Source organism: Hyla sarda, chromosome 5, assembly GCF_029499605.1.
Source record: "Hyla sarda isolate aHylSar1 chromosome 5, aHylSar1.hap1, whole genome shotgun sequence".
NCBI classification, from domain to species: Eukaryota; Metazoa; Chordata; class Amphibia; order Anura; family Hylidae; genus Hyla; species Hyla sarda.
The window spans coordinates 41,864,594-41,887,522 of NC_079193.1; the positions used below are offsets into that span (position 1 = coordinate 41,864,594).

Here is a 22,929-nt window from a genome sequence, read left to right on the forward strand (position 1 = left end):
CAGTAATGGTGAGGATATGCAGTTTGAAAGTTGTTCCCAGCTGACCCATAAGTAGTCCCCTGGGCCTGAATTATACTCTTCTAGTCAAGTCTACTCCGGATGTCTTAGCAGAGCAATGAGGCATGTCCTGTCTGGGCTGTCACTCTCGATGAGGGGGCGAGATTACCGCTGGAGCAGATGGGGCTCCCATCCCAGGGGACTACTTACTGGCCAGCAGGGGACACATTTTTTTATTCACCATCGCTGCTGGCAGGAACATCTCCCGGGGATGGTGAGGAAGAGGATTTTATGATCAATAACACATTGCCACGTGTTATATATGGAGAAATGTGAAGACCGGTTTCCTTTAAAGTGCAGCTGCTGGTAGTTTGGTCTCTAAAGAGGCTGCTGTACAATACCACACACAACCTGTGGACGGGGTTTTTTTTTTTTTTGGAACAAAGTGACAACCCATTTAGCATATCAGCGCTATTGGTTATGTCACTTAGGTCCCAAAATGCAAGTCTCCAAGATGATCTGTACTTTATAGGTTCCTAAACCTAAAAATTAATGATTTTGCTCACAATGTCTATACCAAAAGAACAGCCAGAAAAACCTGCAAACTAAAAGCTTTGTAGAAATCTTACAAAGGGCTCAGAAGAAATCTGCCAAAAAAGTTACTTCTATTTTTGGCTGGACATGACCAAGGGCTAGGGCTTAAAGTGTACTTGTACATTTAAAAGGAAATCTGCCACGGAAAAAAAAACCATATCCCCCCCATCAACAGGATAGGGGATAAGTGTCTGATCGCAGGGGGCCCGAACGCTGTGATCTTCTGCACGAGGCTCCGACTGTGCCGCGCATCTCCCGTGCAGGAAGAGTGTCGGCAGCAGCACGACGTTCGGGCAACACGCCTCCTCCATGTATCTCTATGGGATGCAGTGTTCATGCCTCTCCCAATAGAGCTGTATGGAAGGGGGGTGTCTGTCAAGCTCAGTGAGGTCGACACCGGCAATGCCGATACCTCATTTTGGAGATCGTGGGGGGTCCCAGCGCCCAGACCCCCTGCGATCAGACACTTATCCCCTATCCTGTGGACAGAGGAGAATTTTTTTTTTTTGCTGCAGATGTCCTTTAAAATACTTTATGATTTTGTTACATTAACTCTTTAGCGTGGAGACATAGTCTGACCACAGCATCTATAGGATTGAAAGGGGGAGGGGGTGATGGCGGTGTACTGATGGTTGTCATGGCAGCAGAAAGCCAGCTGATGGCCTATCTGCTTAGCATGGAAGCCGAGGAGGCACGGTGAAGGACAGTTAAAAAATAAATAAATAATATCAATTAAAAGATCACTAATGTTGGTCCAAAAAGTTAAAATTAAAGTGATCAAAAAGGTAGCATGTATCCCAAAAATGGTACCAATAAAAAGTACAGCTCATCTCTCCTCTGTCTTCACTGGTGCCTATGGGGTCTGTTGTTGGTCGGTCCCAGCCCCGGACGGATTCTTTTGTTATGTGTTTTCTCATCTACTCTCTCTATGGTTTCTTTTTTTCTTTGTTGTCTTTGTCCTTCTTACTCTCGCAGCGTTTCCTCTACATGCCTTTTCATTCGCACTTCTACGTCTGTTATACCGTCTTAGTTCTGTACCATATGGTTCTTTTTTCCGTCCTTTCAGCCCATGGGCCCGGGCAGCCTTGGCTCTCTACTTGCTTGCTCCCTCACCTTATTACTTCCATACCCCTGCTCTGGTGTCTAGACTGTTTCCGCAGTAACTTTTACCTCAATATCTCTTGGTGCTTTCGCACATTTGTTCCAATGTTTTATTTCTTTATTGCTACCTGTATATTTTGATCCATTCTATTTCGGCCCATCAGGCCGTTGTTACCTTACGTTGTTTGCTTACTTAAGTCATTGTCATAACAAAAGATAAATGGTTACAAAAGAACTCAAATATGCTAAAATGGGAATCCGATATGGGGATAACCTTTTCTCAGACGGGATGGATTAACTCGCTTACAATAATAAAGAAAGCGACTGCATGTGCAAACATGTGGGAACACCACTGTAAAATTGTGAATAGATGGTACCATACTCCCAAAAAATTGTCATTGATACTTCCTCATATATCTCCTATGTGTTGGAGGGAATGTGGAGAACAAGGTTCCTTAAAACATATTTTTGTCACATGTCCTGTTATATTTCACTTCATATCTGATGTTAAAAAAAATTTGTTATCAAAACTGCGTCTTCAAAATTCCCAAATTAAAGAGGAACTGCTCTTACTATCATAGGCATAGATAACTTTCCAAAAAACATTCAAGTGCCAATTGTTCACATATGTCTAACGTTCAAATCATTAATAGCCTCCAAATGGAAAACTAAGGAAGTTCCCCATGTTGGAGAACTGATTAATACCTTGTTAACTAACTACACTTTTGAATTGGTCCTGGCTGGACAAAAAGGCAAGAGAGAGAGGTGCGAGTCTTTATGGGATTCATGGATAAAACTATATAAACCCCCATGATTACTCTCTTATTAGCACATGACCGGACTATACATTTCTATTTGAGGATGTGTAGAGATAGATGGTGTACATGACTATTTCTACCTGAATATATATATATATATATATATATATATATATATATATATATATATATATATATATATCTCTATCACTTTAAACCCAATAGTTAATTCTAAATTCTTACATTAGTTAAAGGGCAATACTGAAAGATAATAGTACTCGGTGGAGGATAAAATTGTTCGATATTTTCTTTTTGTTTATTTTAATTTTCCTTCTTTAGTTTCACTGGTTATAACTATGTTAGTCCAAACTTGGATACAATTGTTTTACTTGTATGTAATGCAATATATCAATACTTATATGACATATACACATAACATGAGACGGAAATGTACGATGTCGCTTCATAAAGAAGCTTCCCTCTTTATGTGTTGCATGTTACTTATGTTTGTATCAAAATTAAATAAAAAAAGTTTGTAAAACTTAAGTCATTGTCATAATTTGATTTACATAATAAACTTTCTGAATTTGAAAAAAATTAAAAAATAAAAATAAAGTACAGCTCATCGCAGACAAAAATAAAGAAATGGGAAGACAAAAATGGATTTACGTTAGTTGTGAAGAGAGAAAAAAAAAAAAAAAAAAAAAAGCTATATAAATTTGGTGTTGCCATAACCGTACCAATGCACAGAATAAAGCTAACGTACTTTTATATAGCACAGTGAATGCCATTTAAAACATCGGGGAAAAAAATAAATCTCTGAATCGCTTAGCTCAGTAAAAGCATTTCAAAGTTATTACCACTTTAAGGGTATGTTCACACTACAACTAAAGAGTGTGAACGGAATCTCCGCTCGCTGAATTCAGCGAGCAGAGATTCAGACTGGCAGCCGGCGGTGGCGGTAGGACCGCGCGGCACTGCCCCGTCACCATTGACGGCTATGCAGTACTCGCGGACTTCCGCGCAAAGAATTAACATGTTCATTCTTTGCGTGGAACAATTTCAGCGGCGGAACTGTCCGCCGCTGAAAATCTGCAGGGTGAACGGGTCTCGCAGAAGACCCATTCACACTGATGGTAATGTTCACTGTGCGGACTTTTACTCGCGGAATTCCGCAGTGTGAACATACCCTTAGGGACACAGGCCACATTAGAAAAAGGAGTCCAGGTCATTACAGTCAAAATAAGCATCGTCCTTAAAGGGTTAATGCAATAATGATGCACAGCGCAAAGACTATAGTAATAAATCTGAACTCTTCTATAGAAAGGAGCAAATGTTGTTAGACTGTGACCGAGTATAAAGCAGCTTCCCACTACCAAAGCGCTATCGGTTGACTTACCAGATACCAGCCATCCTGTGTACAAAGAAAAGATATGTTACAGTGAAAATTGCAAAACTTATTCCTACAAACTGGAAAAAAAAAAAAATGTGACCAATATTCCATTATTACTTAGGAAGACACTAAACTGATAATGGACCATTCAGTATGGAGACACTCACCATGGGATTTCCCAAGTAGCAGCTCTGGAGCTAAGTAGTCTGGAGTCCCAAGGATTTTCTCTTTCTCGGGCTGGACCGCTCCTCGTCGCACACTCTTTGGTGTCCTATATGGGGTTTCTGCCTGACCCTAGAAGTTATATAAGGATTACTTATTAGCCTTATAGGCCTCTAGTTTAGTGGTCTCCAAACTGTGGACCTCTAAATGTTGCAAAACTACAACTCCCAGCATGCCCGGCATGCTGAGAGTTGTAGTTTCACAACATCTGGATGTCCATGTATGCCACTAAAGTGGTTCACATATGCTACTAAAATGTCTGGTTTTGTTGGAACTAGGGACGTCCCGATACCAATTTATTTAAGATAGAGTACCGGTGGATTATAATTTTTATATATATTATATATATATATATATATATATATATATATATATATATATATATATATATATATATCACACATATTTATAATTTTATGTCAAGTGACAGTTTTTTTCTCTTCAAAGAGTACCTGTCATCAAACCATATTTTCTAAACTATCTCAGATTATATTCACTAACTACTCCCAACCCCACTCCTGCCCTTAAAGGGGTATTCCAGGAAAAAAACTTGTTTATATATATCAACTGGCTCCAGAAAGTTCAACAGATTTGTAAATTACTTCTATTAAACAATCTTAATCCTTTCAATACTTATGAGCTTCTGAAGTTAAAGGGGTACTCCGCCCCTAGACATCTTAAGATAAGATAAGAAGTCAGAACGCCGCGGTCCCGCTGCTGGGGGGCACCGCGCTATCATTACAGCACAGAGCGAGTTCGCTCTGCACGTAATGACGGGCAATACAGGGGCCGGAGCATCGTTACGTCACAGCTCCGCCCCTCGTGACATCACGGCCCGCCCCTTTCAATACAAGTCTATGGGAGGGGGCGTGGCGGTCGTCACGCCCCCTCCCATAGACTTGTATTAAGGGGACAGGCTGTGATGTCACGAGGGGCGGAGCCATGACATCACGCTGCTCCGTCCCCTGTATCGCCCGTCATTACGCACAGAGCGAACTCGCTCTGTGCTGTAATGATAGAGGGGTGCCGCAGCGGGGATCCAGGGGCTCCCCAGCAGCGGGACCGCGGCGATCTGACATCTTATCCCCTATCCTTTGGATAGGGGATAAGATGTCTAGGGGCGGAGTACCCCTTTAAGGTTGTTCTCTTCTGTCTAAATCCTCTCTGATGACACCTGTCTCGGGAAACGCCCAGTTTAGAAGAGGTGTGCTATGGGGATTTGCTTCTAAACTGGGCGTTTCCCGAGACAGGTGTTATCAAAGAGGATTTGGACAGGAAAGAACAACCTTCAGAAGCTCATAAGTACTGAAAGGATTAAGATTTTTTTTATAGAAGTAATTTACAAATCTGTTGAACTTTCTGGAGCCAGTCGATATATATAAACAAGTTTTTTCCTGGAATACCCCTTTAAAAAAAAAAAATTCCGAGCTTTGAAAAGCTGTGTATCATACCTTTCCCCTTGCTCACATTGTATTAGCTCCCGGCAGGAGAAAGTGGGCATTCCTCAGCAGTGGTGACGTCACTGAAGCCTGCGAGAGCTGTGCCTCACCATGCCCCGCACATACTTCCTAAGTTTGGACTTCTGCAAGTCCGGGTGGAGACCAAACTAACTTTTTGACTTGCGGCACATTAAAAACATATCAAAAAGGTTGAGAATTGTAACAGCAAGTAAATAGCAAAGTGTCTTATTTATAATAAGTTTAGTTTAGTGACAGGTACTCTTTAAATGGGAAAAAGGTTTTTTTTTTTCCTCTAGTTTTTATAAGAGGAAGGGTTTTTCTATATTTAAAAAAAATTATATACTTTTTTTTATTTCATTTAAACTTTTTGAAAAGGGGGGGGGGGGGGGGATACATTTTTATGAGGGAAAAGGTTTCACATTATTATAATTCCCCCCCCCCCCCCACCACAATTTTTTAGTCCTGTAGTCATGTAGACTATTACATGAAATCTGTATATGGCATACACTGATCGATGCTATGCCATAGCATAGCATTGATCAGTATTAACAGCGCTTCTTTACTACTGCCTGCAGTACAGGAGCGACGATTGAACAGAACGGTAAGGGACCTCTGGCCGCCCCCTAAGCTGACTGGGACTCTGCGATTTCACCGTGGTGATCTCATTTAGCATCCCTGAACAAACCAGCAGTTAATTTCAGGACTTTTAGACGCTACGATCAACTTTGATTGTGGCATCTAAAGGGTTAATGCCAGACATCACCGCAATTGGTGATGTTCAGCATTAGCCACGGGTCCCAGCTATGACACACACTCAGCTGTTGAGCGCGCTGCATAGTTCGGGTAGCAAGCACAGGGCACCTCTGTGGTACCTGCCGGCTAATATCGGATTAGGTATCGGGGATATTAGCACGAGTAAAAGTACTTGTATTAAGTCCAGTACCAGTCCTGATACCAGTATTGGGACATCCATAGTTGGAATTACAGGTGGCAATAGGGAAACATAGGGAAACATAGCACCCATTCAGAAGACTGGGTAACTATAAAATAATAATAATCATAAATTAATAAATAAATAAAGGGCATACTTGCTCCACTATTCCAACTGTGAGATCTTCGGTTCTCGTTGTGCTCCTGTTCTTCCTCCTTCCTACTCAGTCAGTGACTAAAGGGAGGAGCAGGACGTCAACAGAAGATCTCACAGCAATGTGCTTTTTTTGTATTGCACGGGTAAGTATGGATTTCTTTAGCAAATTTCAATGGATTTGCTGCTGAAATTTTCCACAGCAAATTCCGCATTTGAGGACTTAAAGGGGTACTCCGGTGGAAAACAAATGTTTTCAAATCAACTGGTGCCAGAAAGTTACACAGATTTGGAAATTACTTCTATATAAAACTCTTAAAGGACATCTACAGCCTAAATACACTTAACCCCCATCCACAGGATAGTGGATAAGTGTTTGATCATGGGGGGTCCAAACGCTGGGCCCTCCGATCTCTTGCACAGGGCCACGGCTCTGTCGTGGCTCTTCCGTGCAGGAGGCGTGCCGGCCGCTGCCGACATGCCTCCACCATGTAGTTCTATGGGAGAGGCGGGGATGCAGCAATCGGGCATGCCTGCCTTCCCCATAGAGCAGTATGGGGAGGTGGCAGCACAGCGCGGCAATGCCGGGGCCCCGTTCGGGAGATCGTGGGGGGGGGTCCCAGCGGTCGGACCCCCCACGATCAAACACTTGTGTGTTTAGGCTGCAGATGTCCTTTAATCCTTCCAGTACTTAGCTGCTGCATGCGACAGAGAGGAAGTTGTGTAGTTCTTTCCAGTCTGACCACTCTCTCCTGTGTAAGGAACTGTCCATTGTAGAAGCAAATCCCCATAGCAAACCTCTCCTGCTCTGGACAGTTCCTGGCACAGACAGAGGGTTTAATTTACTTTTGCAGTGATAGCTTTTTGCCTTAACACAGATTTGTTTCCCAGACTGTATTACAGGATTGCTCTATCGCTATAAAAAAGAACAGAAACTTGTACCTGGAAATTCAGGCACGTTCTATCCTTCTGCGCAGGAGTAACCATCAATGGGTAAGATCTGGTACACCCCAAAGAGAAGTGTATTTTATCCACCGACCCAACACTTATCCGAGAACGTTCTGAGAGGCTTGACACGTTTATAGGACTGTTGTAACTCCTGAAAGCCACTACGGCTCTTCTTGTAGACTTGTTTATAGTTCTTGTTGTTGCTGGAGATGCCAAAGAATCATTGACCGATTCTGAAAAACCAGCCACCATACACCTTCCGTTCCTTTGCTCTTTATGTTCAGATATTGCAGCTGCATTTGCTTCCTCAGAAGGGGATCCGCCATTCTCCTCACTCTGTGACTCGAAGGACAGTTCTTTCATGCTTTTATCTACATCACACAGCTCCTTCTCCAGCGGGTGTTCTGTAATAGACATATTAGGACAAGGCTCCGAACCCCCATCTGGACTTTGTTTCCAAGCACTGTCCTTCTCTGGTCCAGAGTTGATGTTCTCCTCCTGCTCACAATTCTCATTTAACTCGCACAACAAGTTCTTGGCAACTGGATTTCCCGAGCAATGATTTTCGGGAGTAACCGGAGCAGGGACAAAAGCATCTTCGAGTTTATTATCCTTCTCAATACTTTTATGGAGGCCACCGAGAAACATGGACTCTATCTCCATTGTCAGACCTGTACTGGGGTTGGCTATAACCTCTGAGAGTTTGCAGCCTCTCTTATACTGAGAATTGTTCTTTTTTTCCTTAAGCTCTTCTCCGGGACTCGTTTCAACAAGTGAAAAACTTCTTTTGACTCCGACCCTATCACCATTTTCATCTTCATTGTACTTTAAGGGATCCAAAGATGAACTTGCCAGCCAAGGAGGAGATTCCGGAGATCTGAGTAAGTCTTTAAATCGTCCATCTGCACTTAAGTTTTCCTTTTCTTCATGCAGGTTGGGGTCATAGAGACATTTCCTTATGATGCCTTTTGCATTCAGACCAGCAATGGGAGTATCTTCTAAGTCCATGTCATTGTGGATATCCAATTTCTTGCCGTTTCTGCGAATAACAATGGGGGAGATGGCCGACTCTAGATCTTTTATGCACTTGCCAACTTTTCCTAGCTGGAGTTTACTTAGTGACTTATCGGACATACTATTCTTTATTAAACGGCTGGAGCTGAGAAACGGAGGACCTTCTAAATCCTAGAGCAAAATTGACATGAAAAAACAGAATATAAGACCAGTAATAATAGTACATGGCAGTGTATGGGGAAAAAAAAAAAGTTACATTATGTCAAATATAGAAAAACACATTACGAGTTCAGAAATGCTACAGAGGTGCCCTATGTTCAGTATCCTCGCTCATTGGCAGAGTTAAAGTAGTACTCCGCTGCTCAGCGTTTGGAACAAACTGTTCCGAATGCTGGAGCTGGGAGCGCGTGACATCATAGCCCCGCCCCCTCATGCCTTGACACCCCGTCCCCTCAATGCAAGTCCATGAGAGGGGGGAGTGACAGCAATGGAAACTGACTGTAGTAGATTGCTGGAGCTCTTTGGGGTGCACACCGTGGGTACTACGGACACAGTGATGGGAAAAAAAAATCTGGTTTATTGGACGACGCGTTTCTGGAGCTCGTGCCCCCTTGGTCAAGGAGACTTGACCAAGGGGGCACGAGCTCCAAAAACGCGTCCTCCAATAAACCATTTTTTTCCCCCCATGGTGTACGCTGTATGTCCGTAGTACCCATGGTGTGCATCCCAAAGATTCATTATTAATCTTCCTCAGAGGGTTCCAGAGATCCTCTATAAATGCCCATGGGCTATGTCACTAAAATAATTATAGAAGATACGTAATACCATATACAACCTGGGCACTGTTTTTTGGAGGAAAGCAGCCATATTTATATAATCCTGGACAACCCCCTCAAACAGTCATCTTCATAAATTACAATATACATTTGCATTGATTATTAATTTGTTTTTTAAATAGTCTTAAAAACATCCTTCCATTGTGCCCCAGTAGACTCAAAGAGAAGGCTGTCAGATAGCTGTGTGTATTTCCGATAGGCCGGGTTCACACGACTGAATTTGCATGAATTTATAGCCAATTCACTTCAATGAAATTCCAGCAGCGGAAATTCTACTGTGGGAATGGGACAGCGGAAACCCATTGAAGTGTATTGGCAATAAATTCATGCAGAAATTCTACTGTGTTCACACGGCAGAATTTCTGCAGCAGCATCATCTGTCGTGGAAATTCGGCCATGTGAACAGAGCAGCAAAATCCTGATTCCAGTGTCCCCAAAAACATTCAACCTGTTCTATGTTTTAGCGGATTCCACAATATTTTTGCATTGCCATCTCTAATATGGTACATATCTGAGTGTTCCATGTTCCGCTGTCTGTGGAATATCTGCATGGAAATTTTCAGTGCGGACATTCCACAGTGTGAACATAGCCTTAGAGATCAGGAATTGTACACAGCTGCTCAAAGTGTAAACAGAGCATCAATGGAGGGCAGCTCACAGACTGTAGATAGGAAGGACAGCAAATACAAGACAGTTTTTTGTTTTTTAGAGAATCACATTAGCTGTGCACAAGTGTAAAAAGAAAGCAGAAAACCCACACAAACTAAACTCCTGAACAGACAAACCTCACATCCAGCATGTCTTACTGGGAGGACACATTAACATGAGAAGAACCTGAACCTAGAAGCAGGCTACAAAACTAAATATCAGGGGTCTGAAAATTAATTAAGGAATAGGGGCCCATTCAAACTACGTATTTTGAGTGGAATTCCACTCCACAGTTCCACTGCGGAAAATACAGTGCAGCAGCTTCCCATTGTTTTCCATGGGATTCTGTTGCACCATCCATACATGGAAATTCTGGACCCCAGACTGTGCCAAAAGAATGAACTAGAGGCGGCGCATTACTGAGCTGAACTAGCACCAGCCTGTTCTGGCGGCGCTCACTTTAGATAAAGATTTTTTTGTGTGTGAATGGGCCATAAAGATTGTAGACTCAAAGCTAAGGTCTCATTGTTATGTCTTTATTACATCTGCAAGTCCCTATCCCACTGCGGTACTAGAGATCTGAAATGACATAATCACAGATCACTACGATGCTCTCTATTCAGGCCATTAGACCCAGGGTCTGGCTAGAACTTGCGGCTGTAGTATGGACACAAAACTTGACTGTATTACCTTTCGGTAAAACCTGTCTAAACGCAACATTTAAGGCAGCTATCAATATACTGTATGTAAAAATATCCCCACCCAATATGTCGGTGGTCTCCATAGCATGTTTCATAATATCCAGACACCATTCCATCCTATGTTGGTTGAGAGACCGCAATAAGGATGTAATGTATTAATACATCACACTGTATGACCTGAAGGTATGGCAATACCTTGTACCTTGGTGTACATTTTATGGTCAGTAATGTAGAAGTTTTACAAGCTATTGAGCAGCCTGCCGATAAAAGCCTCCTTGGTGCACTGGTGCGGTATCGGCCTCGCCGAGATCATTTCCATACAAACTACATTAGCCAACCTGGTTTCCGGTTTCCCATTTTGGACTGCTGCAATATTCCGACTCCATGCTTGATAAGCACAACCGGGACTGACTGCTGGTACTGGAGGTGCCCAGCCGTCTCCTGAACTTCAGAAGGTTGGGTGTCAGACATTTAACTGGCATGCTGGGACTGGATGTGTTTACTTCAGGACCTGAAAGGAGAAAGCAGTGAGTGAGCAATCATCAAGGCATCTTTTATTTCTGGTTGCTTGATATTTAAGTATTCTGCCAGAGGGGTCTGCAAAAGGTGCTTGCAAAATGTTTCTCCATAGAACTGATGGCCTAGTGCAGTGGTCTCCAAACTGTAGCCCTCCAGCTGTTGCAAAACTACAACTCTCAGTATGCGGGGAGGTGTTTTGAAACAGCTGGAGGGCCACAGTTTGGAGACCACTGGCCTAGAACTACTACACAAAGCAGCAATGCAAGGTACTGCAGCCTTATCCCATTCAAGTAAACAGAACAATACCGCAGTACCCCCGCACCACCACTATTAATAGTTGACCCTTGAAAAGGTTGCAGCAGTTGTACAGCCATGGCCCCTGTAAACAGCTGGAGCCAGAAATCAGACCCTCCTTCTGATATCATATTGATGGCCTATCCTGAGGATAAACCATAAATTTCACAAGTCTGGATAAGCCATTTAAAGAAAGGTCTTCTTTAAATGTCTTATTCAGACTTGTGCAGCAGGTAAGCAGGGGTATAAATCAACCAATAGCTAAATAGGACTGGTCATTGTGATTCTGGGAATACCTCTTATTTCAAAATCCTCTCTATCAGTGAGATATAAGTCTCTACCTTAGGCCCCTTTCATACTACCGGTCGTTGGGGAGAATAGTGGGAGAAAAAAAATAAAAAAATACTGCTTGTGCCGTATTTTTCTCCCGCTGAAAAACAGTGGTGCCTGACAGACCCCATTGACTATAATGGGATCCATCGGGACCCGCTGTTGCCCGTTGCGCCCTGTCAAAATGGCAGCAGTCATAAAATAAAAAGAGTTTGACAGCCATTCTTGACTGGGCACAACAGCAGTGTGAAAGAGGCCTTAATAGGCAAATGAGGCTCAAGTACCCAGAGGGCGTTCCCTAGAGCCTAGACAACCCAGGTCCTCTTTATCTAGTGCCTGTCAATTAAACAGGGTAGGCAGATCTGTTAATAGGATGGGTTTGATACTACAGTGTACACAGCCAAGGCTTAATGTACACTGTTAACATCTTAGCACCACAGCTGTGTAGAATAGTTGATAAGAGGAAACACTGGGTGGTCAGTGCCTGGACAGCCGACTTGCATTACATCCAAACAGAAGGCGTAGAGAATTGTGGAGACCATGCATATTCTCACGCATCAGAAATGATAAGTCTGGAGATCCACTTGAAAATCAGCTGTAAATGTCTATTACAATTCACTTACATAATATTTGGAGCTTGCTGGCTCTCACTGTATTTTCTTTATTTCCCATTACAAGAGGTGTAGCGTTGCTCTGAGACGACTCATTCAGTATTGAGGAACTGGATCCCTGCACCTTACTGTGGACTGGAGAATTCTGTAGTGAAGGAAAAAGCAAAAAAGTTACCGTAAGTGGTCCTAAACTTTTCAAGACAAGCTGCCATGTGTATATATGAGGAATAGCACAATGTCTGGCTAAAACATTATATATAGACCCAGCAATGGGGTGACATATATAACACATTTACTGGAGCTGTCAGCAGCACCTATCTGTCTCTGTCTCACTCTGCAGATTTCTCCTTCTCCACCTCGCACGAAGCGGTGGTTGACCCGTGCCCTCCATGCATCTCTATGGAAGAGCCAGAGATACACGAGTACAGCGCACCGGCTCTCCCATAGAGATGCATGGAGGGAGTGTGCTGACCCCGTGCTCCGCTCTGTGAGGGGAATTTCTATGCATTATATATTTCAATACATTTTATTCATTTGATATTTGAAGCACGGTCTCAGCCATTAAATTATTGTACTAAACTACCAAATTTAACTTCTATATTATTACTGTCCTTGAGGTGTGGGCTGGTTTTTCTTTTTCATTTCAATTGGTTGCATATAAAAAATCTGCAAGGGAAATTGACCTACGGTGCAGATTTTAAATTTGCATCATGTGAAGTGTTGTGTTGTATCGATTCTGCGAGCAGCGATTTGTACAGTACTGTATGCACTTCTGATCACCACTGTACAGGAGCAGGGAGTCCAGGGATAAATAGGAGTCCCTGCTCCTGTACGCTATGGCAATCTGCGCCAAAAGCCGTTTATTTACTGCTGCAGCAATGGCATTTTTTCACTGCAGAAGATCTGTATCATTTGCACCACCACCTATATTTTAGCAATAATTTTGTTATTGTCATATTAACCAACCATTCATCTTTTGAGTCATTTCAGAAAATACTTACAAATCCAAGAGAGCTTATTAGGGATAGAACTTGTCCTGGAGTGCGGAAGTAGTCTCGATTGGGTTTGGCCATTGAAGGTGTTGTAAGAATATCCATCATGTTAATTTCTTAAAAAAGAAAAATGAATACATTTGTCAAGTATGAACTAAAATTTTACACAAATATCTTTCCACCATTGCATAAAAGATATATGAATTTATAGCATGTAAAACCCATGTCAGATTTAGAGAGGAACATAAGCTAATAGAATAATAAGACAAGTCCAAAGACTGCTGCCAGTGTGCGAGCTATGAATGACTAGGACCGGAGACTGCAAAAAGGCATAAACCTAAGGTTTACACAAATTGGAAAGTGTCTGCAAGTTTCCATCCCTGCACTTACTGGATTATAAAAGAGAACAATACATTATCTCTTGCTGACGTGTCAATTGCATAACACTACAACTACTAAACTTTATATAGGGCCAACATATTCCACAGCACTTTGCAATACAGAGGATAATGGTAGAGGCAAAAAGGAGTCATTACAGAGAAAAACTATTCACCATATTAAACAATGGGAATAAGGGTTCTGCTCACAAGAGCTTACGATCTATGAAGATATATGAGTGACACAAACGGTAGGGGTCATTGCTTTGTACAATGATACAGCCATCTAATATACTACATAAAGTAGTACACACAAGGTTAATGATGGTCACCAGCCAGTGTCTGTGTATACAGAAATTAAGTGAAGTTGGGTGCAAGGGGTGTGGGGGATACTGTTAAATGATAGGATCAAATTCAAAGGAGATGAGAAAATGGACTCAAAATTAACTTGCTTCGAATTTCCCACCAAAATTTGGATTCGTCCAAATGTGAATCTGGATTTGTTCCAGGCCCATTGTAAGTATGTACAGGAGCAAAAACAGCTGTCGGGAGTTATTGCTCATGTTCAAGTTTAAGTGTTACTGTTGCTTTAATAAACTTTTGACATATTGCACAGACATGTCAAAAATTTTGATTAGTTGAGGTCTCAGCGATGAGTCCCCTTCAATATTTAGAAACAGTTAGGTGAGGCATGCAGCAGCGCGCTTCCCTCCCTAGCTTGTCGCTCAAATAATAGACTTATAATGGAGCCCGTCTTCTGCAAGCGGTCAGATTGAGCTACGAGTCGAGTAGTGAAGCGCCCTGCCAATCACTTTTCCTGGCTATATCTAGAGATTGGTGCAGGTCTCAGCATTGAAACCCTGACTTATCTAAAAATTTTGACATGCCTGTGAGACATTTTAAAAGTGAATTTAAATAACTGTAATGGTTTAAAGGAGTATTGTAGTACAATATAACTTATCCCCTATCCGAAGGATAGGGGATAAGCTAAAGATCACGAGGAGTCTGACCCCTGGAACCCACCACGATCTTCTGTATGGGGCAGCGGCAATCCGCAGGAAGCCGACGCAGGAAGTCGCGGCAGACTTGCCCCCTCAGTGGGATACATGGAGGGACACATGGGATACATGGAGGGGGCATGTCTGCCGCCACATCATTGCGGAGGACGGAACATCCCCTTCCTGCAGGCTGCCGCAGCCCTGTACAGGAGATTGCGAGGGTCCTAGGGGTCGGACACCTCACAAGCTATAACTTCTCCCCTATCCTTTGGGTAGGGGATATGTTTTTTCCACTACAGTACTCCTTTAAATTTGCTGGGTCAGGCATGGAAAAATATTCACAGAGAGTTGTACATCTCTAGACAGGAGTCACTTAAGACCTGCCAAAAAAAGATGTGCAGTTAGGGGACACTTAAAGAGTACCTGTCATCAACAAAAACTTTTAATATGTTGTTCATAATCATTAATGAAGAGATATTGTAATATATCTTCATTAAAAATTATTAATATTTATACCAGTTTTTTCATTTTATACTTTTGGCCACTAGGGGTCACTCTTCTATGCCTGGTCTGCAGGCAGCTTCCTATGCTTTTCATAGTAAGTGTACAGCTTTTAGGACTAATGCTGAAGGGCTCTGGTCCTTCCACCGGAAGTTCAGTACTGTGAGCTACAAGCCTACACATGCCTCTCATATAACAGCCAGTCACCTCCCCCTCCCCCTGCTCTGTGTTCTCCCTGCCCCTCACCACACGTTATCTTATACATTGTATCATCTCACTGCACTCCCTGCTCTGTGCCCCCCCCGACATTCATCTTAATTACTGCCTCTGTAATTGCTCCCACCGCCCCTGTTTCTCAGCATTGACTTTTTAGTGCAGAAAGACACAGGAGAGAGAGAGACAGAGGCTGCCGTCCCTTCCCTGTACTTAGTCTGTATGCACACTGCAGAGCAGTGTTTCCCAACCAGGGTGCCTCCAGCTGTTGCAAAACTACAACTCCCAGCATGCCCGGACAGCTGTTGGCTGTCTGGGCATGCTGGGAGTTGTAGTTTTGCAACAGCTGGAGGTACCTAGGTTGGGAAACACTGCTGCAGAGGGAGAGCAGCATACAGGAAGACTGGCACAAGCAGAGTCCCGGCCAGGCTTCGTGTGACATCATGCCTGCCGGGACCCGCCTCCTTCCACTCCTCAGAAAGACAGTGCTCCTGAGCTAATGAAGAGGGATGAAAAAAGGTATTTCCACAGCGTTTTAAACCTCAATAAACACAGGGATAGGCATAGTTAGAGAAGGGGACAGATGGGAAGGGGGGTCAGGGAAAGTTTAGATGATGACAGGAACTCTTTAAAACTATGAATGTTGGGAGTTAATCTGATTATTCAGGTATCACACTCCAGAAGCATGGGGCAGCATGAGAAGAGCCTTGTCAGGAATGAGAATTTTCAACTATGGAGGATGTTCTAGTCTTCGACCATTGGCAGAACGTAGAGCCCAGGTAGGGTGGTTGACTGTGGTGTAGTACTGTGTTGAGCTTTGTGGATGACAGTGAGGAGTGTAAACTAAAATTCTAAGAAATGAAGGGGCAACCAGTGCAGCGACTGGCACAGGGGGAGGCACTGGTGTATTGACTAAAAAGAACGAGGAGTCTGGCTGCTGCATCCAGGATAAAATGGAAAATTTAGGGAAGGGCAATGATCAGACACGTATCCCATATCGGGTTAAACAGGCCACGGGCTCTCAGAGGGCACGTGCTCCATTTATGTCTATGGAGTGCCAGAAATGCCCAAGTACAGCACTCAGGTCTCTTTGGCGCTCCCATAGAGAATAAATGGAGCACGTGCCAACTGCAGTATGTGCTCCTCTCAGAGAGCCGGGTTCTGTTTAAGGGATCGGACACTTATCCCCAATCCTGTGGTAAAGGAATGAGCTGTTTTTTTGCCGGAGCACCCCTTTGAGACAGCACATTGACACTTACCTCTCTTTAGAGTTACTTTGGAGAGTCCGAAGTCTGTTAGCTTAATGTGACCTTCATTGGATATCAGCATGTTATCTGGTTTAAGGTCCCTGTGAAAAACACAAAGAACAATGGAATTGTACAGATTAACGCGGATTAAAGGAAAACGTGTACACAGACTAAAAGACACACAAAACTCCTATACAGATTAGACATGAGAAGCACAATGTTCTGCAGAAAATCTCTCTTGTGCAACTCTGCTCTGTGGTTATTCACATATAGCTGATCTGATCTCTGTAAATCTGATGCCAACATGACTGATGTAACAAAAGTGTTCACTTCTGGAATGGTGATTATTGGTGGGATGTGTCTGGTACTACACAGGGTACGCAGCCAAGGCTTCCAGCATTGTATACTGTTCACATCGGGGTGTCAAAGATGTTGAGAACAGTTGATTAAAGAGGTGCCAGGTGGTTTATTGCAGAGTTTTCAAATCGGTGTGCCTCTAGCTGTTGCAAAACTACAACTCCCAGCATGCCCGGACAGCCGTTGGCTGTCCGGGCATGCTGGGAGCTGTAGTTTTGCAACAGCTGGAAGCACCCTGGTTGGAAAACACTGGTCTGGTTTTACCAGGAAGACCTATGTAAAGTGTACCTGTCACCAACAAAAGGTTTTGATGTAATTTAGATAATACCATTATATGTATATTTGTAATATACATCGATTAGAAAAATGTGTATATTTTTGGGTGAAAAAATGCTGTCCCTGCAGCTATTCTATTGCCTGTGTGTGTCTATAAGGAGTCCATAATACAGGAAATGAGGGCAGAAGAAGCAGGGCTCTGCAGGCTCCTGGCTTGTCAATCATCCGACTGTGTGAGCCAGGGGTGTGTCGCTGATCCTCAGTGCACAGGGCCCCGCTTGTCCTCAGTGCACAGGGCCCCGCTTGTCCTCAGTGCACAGGGCCCCGCTTGTCCTCAGTGCACAGGGCCCCGCTTGTCCACCCACACTTCCTGTATTTGGACTCCTCATAGAGACACACACAAAAAATAGCTGTAGGGACAAAAATATTTTAACCAATGTATATTACAAATTTATATATATATATATATATATATATATATATATATATATATATATATATATATATATATATATATATATATATAGATTAGTTAGGAGTAGCCGTATTAGTCCAGTGATGCAAAAAGCAAAATCATCGGTAGTTGCAGTATCTTGTAATACCTTTTTTATTGGACTAACAAGATTTTGTAGAGACAAGCTTTCGGGATTCCTCCCTTTATCAAGTCATAAGCATTTCTGAGCTCACAAGGAGAAAACACAGGTTCTATCTCACAAAATATGCAGGGGTTAAAACAACATTAGTGGAGAATGGACATTAAGTTGGGCCATAAATTGTATAGCAATAGGACGATAGATACAGATAAGGATGAGGAGGGGGGGGGGGCTGGAGAGCAGAGGTGAGAATGGGGAATACGCTGGACAGACAATTTTACTACAGAACCATAGACTGAAGATAAGACTAGACAGGGGAGGGGGAGCAGGGGTGTGATGGTGTTAGAGCAGGGAGAGGGTAGAGAGTTTAGCAAAGGTTATAGGAAATTTTGATAATGGGATAAGAAGCTTAAATCCACATTAAGTCCTCTGTTCTTGGAGTCATAAAGAACTATCATTTTGGCTTCAAATGTCTTTCTTTCCTGGGTGTTCTTGAAGTTTCCTTTCAGGATCTTGATTTTGAGGTCCTGTAGGGAGTGACCTGTTTGAGTGAAGTGGTGTCCAACTGGGGTGCAATAGTCCTTTTCTCTATGGTTGTTGATGGACGATCTGTGGAGGTTCATCCTTTTGTTGAGTGGCTGACTGGTCTCACCAATGTAACATCCCAGGTCACACTTGGTGCATTGTATCATGTAGACTACATTCTCTGTGGTGCAGGAGTATTGTCCCTTGATGTTGTATGCCTTGTTGTTGTGGGAGGCCTCAGAATTTGTGCAGATGTGTTGACAGAGTTTACAGCGCGGTTTGGCGCAGGGTTTGGTCCCATTGTCTGTATCTGATGTTTCTGTGGGTAGTTTCCTATTGACCAGTTTTTGTTTTAAGTTGGGTGGTTGTCTGAAGGCCAAGATGGGTGGTTCAGGAAAGATTTGCTTTAACACCTCATCTTCTGCTAGTATTGGCTGCAGGTCCTTGATGATTTTGCGTATTTCCTCAAGGGTGGGATTGTATGTGGCTACCAGTGGTATGCGTGATGAGGTTTGTTTCTCTCTGTATTGCAGCAGGTGTTCACGTGGTGTTTGAAGAGCAGAGTGGATTTTCTTATGGATGGTCCTTGGTTTGTAACCTTTTTGTTTAAATTTCTCAGCTAGCGTTTGTAGATGTGTGTCTGTCATCAGGGTTGGAGCAGATGCGGTGGTACCTGATGGCTTGGCTGTATATTATGCCTTTCTTGGTGTGGGACGGATGGGAACTTGAATTGTGTAGATAGCTGGATCGGTCTGTGGGCTTTCTGTATACAGATGTCTGTATTGTGTCCTTGTTTATAGTTACAGTGGTGTCCAGAAAGTTTACACTTTCTGTAGAGAAGTCCATTTTGAGTTTGATGGATGGATTAAATGTGTTGAAGGCATCATGAAATTGTTTGAGTTTATCCTCTCCTTCAGTCCAAACAATGAAAATATCATCAATGTATCTGTAGTATCTGTAGGGTTTGTGAATTTGGGTATTCAGGAATCGCTCTTCAAGGTCAGCCATGAACAGATTGGCATATTGTGGTGCCATCTTGGTCCCCATAGCAGTTCCCATCGTCTGTAGGTATATTTCATTGTTGAAGCTGAAGTAGTTGTGTGTGAGAATGAATTCTATAAGTTTGGTGATGATCTGAGGGCTGTATTTCTGGTTGTGAGTCTGGGAGGAGAGGAAGAGTGAACAGGCCTCAATTCCATCTCTGTGTGGGTCACTCCCTACAGGACCTCAAAATCAAGATCCTGAAAGGAAACTTCAAGAACACCCAGGAAAGAAAGACATTTGAAGCCAAAATGATAGTTCTTTATGACTCCAAGAACAGAGGACTTAATGTGGATTTAAGCTTCTTATCCCATTATCAAAATTTCCTATAACCTTTGCTAAACTCTCTACCCTCTCCCTGCTCTAACACCATCACACCCCTGCTCCCCCTCCCCTGTCTAGTCTTATCTTCAGTCTATGGTTCTGTAGTAAAATTGTCTGTCCAGCGTATTCCCCATTCTCACCTCTGCTCTCCAGCCCCCCCCCCCTCCTCATCCTTATCTGTATCTATCGTCCTATTGCTATACAATTTATGGCCCAACTTAATGTCCATTCTCCACTAATGTTGTTTTAACCCCTGCATATTTTGTGAGATAGAACCTGTGTTTTCTCCTTGTGAGCTCAGAAATGCTTATGACTTGATAAAGGGAGGAATCCCGAAAGCTTGTCTCTACAAAATCTTGTTAGTCCAATAAAAAAGGTATTACAAGATACTGCAACTACCGATGATTTTGCTTTTTATATATATATATATATATATATATATATATATATATATATATATATATATATCTATATCTATATCTATATATCTATCTGTATTATCTACATTATAGAAAGAGTTTTTGTTGATGACATGTACACTTTAATGCTTATATACAGAGTTGAATTATTAGAAAATAAATATCTGTGACAACGCTCCTTACCTGTGAATTATTCCATGCCTGTGTAAGTAGTCGAGGGCCAGAGCGACCTCAGAAATGTACTTAACCGCCATATCCTCATCAAAGTAACCGTAGATGTGCAGGAGAGACTTCACATCTCCTCCAATGAGATATTCCATGACCTGACGGAAGACGCTGCTGTTATTTAGGTGGATCCATACAATGAGCGCATGTACATACTCTATAATACAGTGCAATATAAAATATGACACAAGGACTATTTGTCTTCACTTGGGTTCCATCATCCTATGTAGAACCCTGTTTTTTTTTTTTAAAGGAAATCTCTGCCAAAAATAACTTATTCCCTATCCACAGGAGCCCCCCCCCTCCCCCCGCAAACACCGAGACGGAATCCAGCACTCAGTGAGGAGCACGTGCTCAATTCATTCCGATGCGAGTGCCGAAAAGACCAGAGTACAGCTCTCGGGCATTATCAGTGCTCCCACCTAAATGAATAGAGTGTGAGCACAACACGCGCTCCTCACTGAGAGCACCAGGATCCCGTCACGGTAAATGTGGGGGCCCCCGCGGTTGGATCCCCCATAATCAGCTACTTATCCCCTGTCCTGTGGATAGGGGATAAGTTATTTATCTCCCGAGAACTATTTTAATGTAATTTTTTAATGCCACTGCCACCCGCTACATGCGTGTTCCACTCTTGCACGCTTCCGCACAGTGTGTGTTGAATACTGACCAATCCTGCAAACATTCTGCACTAGTGATGGTGGCCATGTGTTTTCTCTACAAACCACATGTGCCGTTCAGGAGCCTGGGAAAGCTAGTCCGGACATTCTCACCTAGCTTTTTTATGCTCCTGAATGTCATATGTGCACTCACAGGTACTATAGATAAGTCATGACAGTGAGACAGTATACAGTGGCATCTTCAAGTATTATACAGGATTAAGTACAGTACACACAGCTAAACAAAATCTTTGCATAGGGCACTATATGGAGTACAGTCAAGAAGTGTATGGTGCAACCCATACACCCATACATAATATGACATTTCACAATATATACCTGTTAAAAAAAAAAATGTACATTTTCACCTGAAATTCAAGCTCAAAATAGCCACCACTAGGGGTCGCCTGTCTTTTAGCCAGACAGACTAGTCTAGATTTAACAGCATACTGGATACCGGCCGTAAAGCATACCGGTATCCAGTATAGGAGATTTCTATTGAGTATGCAAAACTACAGATAAAGGATGTGTGGGCATGCTGGGAGCTGTAGTTTTACAACAGCTGGAGGCAACACTGCTCTAACACAGTTATTTACAAACATTGCAGCTTCAGTTGTTACTAAACTACAACTCCCAGCATGCTGAAATAGTCAAAGCTTTCTCGGACTCCTGAATGAAGAAGTTGATCAGACATTCAGGAGTCTGTGAAAGATGAATGGCACACATAGTGACAGCTATGCTGATTAGCATCCAGCTTTACTAGGAGAAGATAAAACAGATAGAACATGTATTCATAAAAATGCTGTACTTTTATCTAAAAAATCCTTGCACTAATTTTATAAAGATCTATTCTTATATTTATACATTTTATCCTGTTTTGAATTCACCATAATGTCTTCTGATTACTGCAGGCAAGCTCCAAGTATCTTCCTCTGACACATGACACAGCATAAAACCAGAGAGGAAAGGGTTACAGAGTAGAGAGTACTGATTGGCTGACTGCCCAGGCTTGCTCCTGTGAGGGAGACAGACCGACACGCCCCCTCCAGCCTGCACAATGAAAAAGTAACTCACCAGCAGATAAATGCTTATATCTCTGGATATATAGGTCCGAGACACATAAACATTATATGCACATGATCAGGATTGGGTCCTGAGTAACATATCACTTTTATTCTTTTTTTTGCACTATGACAGGTACGCTTTAAGGCTGGACCTGAGGGGCGCATGAGTGCAACACTGTCACTGACTGGTCACTGTACCACAGCATGACAAGCGTCCGAACATCGGGTGAGATACATTTTAGTGAAAGTAACTTCATGTTCAGGGCTGCTTTTTTTCCTGGGACATATAAAGAGCAGAGGACTTGGGTATGCTGAGTGCCCTGTTGTGCAGGAGTGCACAGGTCCTACAGGTATAGTGTGACCACCTGCTCCTGCCCACAACATACTTAAAGGGGTACTCCGGTGGAAAACTTTTTTTTTTTGATCAACTGGTGCCAGAAAGTCAAACAGATTTTTCCACTTTCGTTTTTTCCTCCTTACCTTTAAAAAATCATAACCCTTTCAATTTTGCACCTAAAAAATCCATATTATGGCTTATTTTTTGCACCACCAATTCTACTTTGCAGTGACATCAGTCATTTTACCCAAAAATCTATGGCGAAACAGGA

General features: G+C 42.7%; 1 protein-coding gene across 1 annotated transcript in view; it reads right to left on the reverse strand.

Moving 5' to 3' along the window:
- Positions 1 to 22,929, reverse strand: part of MASTL (microtubule associated serine/threonine kinase like) — a 33,556-nt gene that overhangs the window by 2,864 nt on the left and 7,763 nt on the right. Inside the window, exons 3-9 of the mRNA XM_056519375.1 lie at positions 20,557 to 20,696; positions 16,851 to 16,939; positions 13,512 to 13,618; positions 12,523 to 12,655; positions 11,095 to 11,267; positions 7,552 to 8,742; positions 4,011 to 4,137 (exon numbers count right to left, since the gene is read on the reverse strand). Of these exons, the coding sequence (XP_056375350.1) occupies positions 4,011 to 4,137; positions 7,552 to 8,742; positions 11,095 to 11,267; positions 12,523 to 12,655; positions 13,512 to 13,618; positions 16,851 to 16,939; positions 20,557 to 20,696 (1,960 nt within the window). The remainder of the gene's footprint in view (positions 1 to 4,010; positions 4,138 to 7,551; positions 8,743 to 11,094; positions 11,268 to 12,522; positions 12,656 to 13,511; positions 13,619 to 16,850; positions 16,940 to 20,556; positions 20,697 to 22,929) is intronic.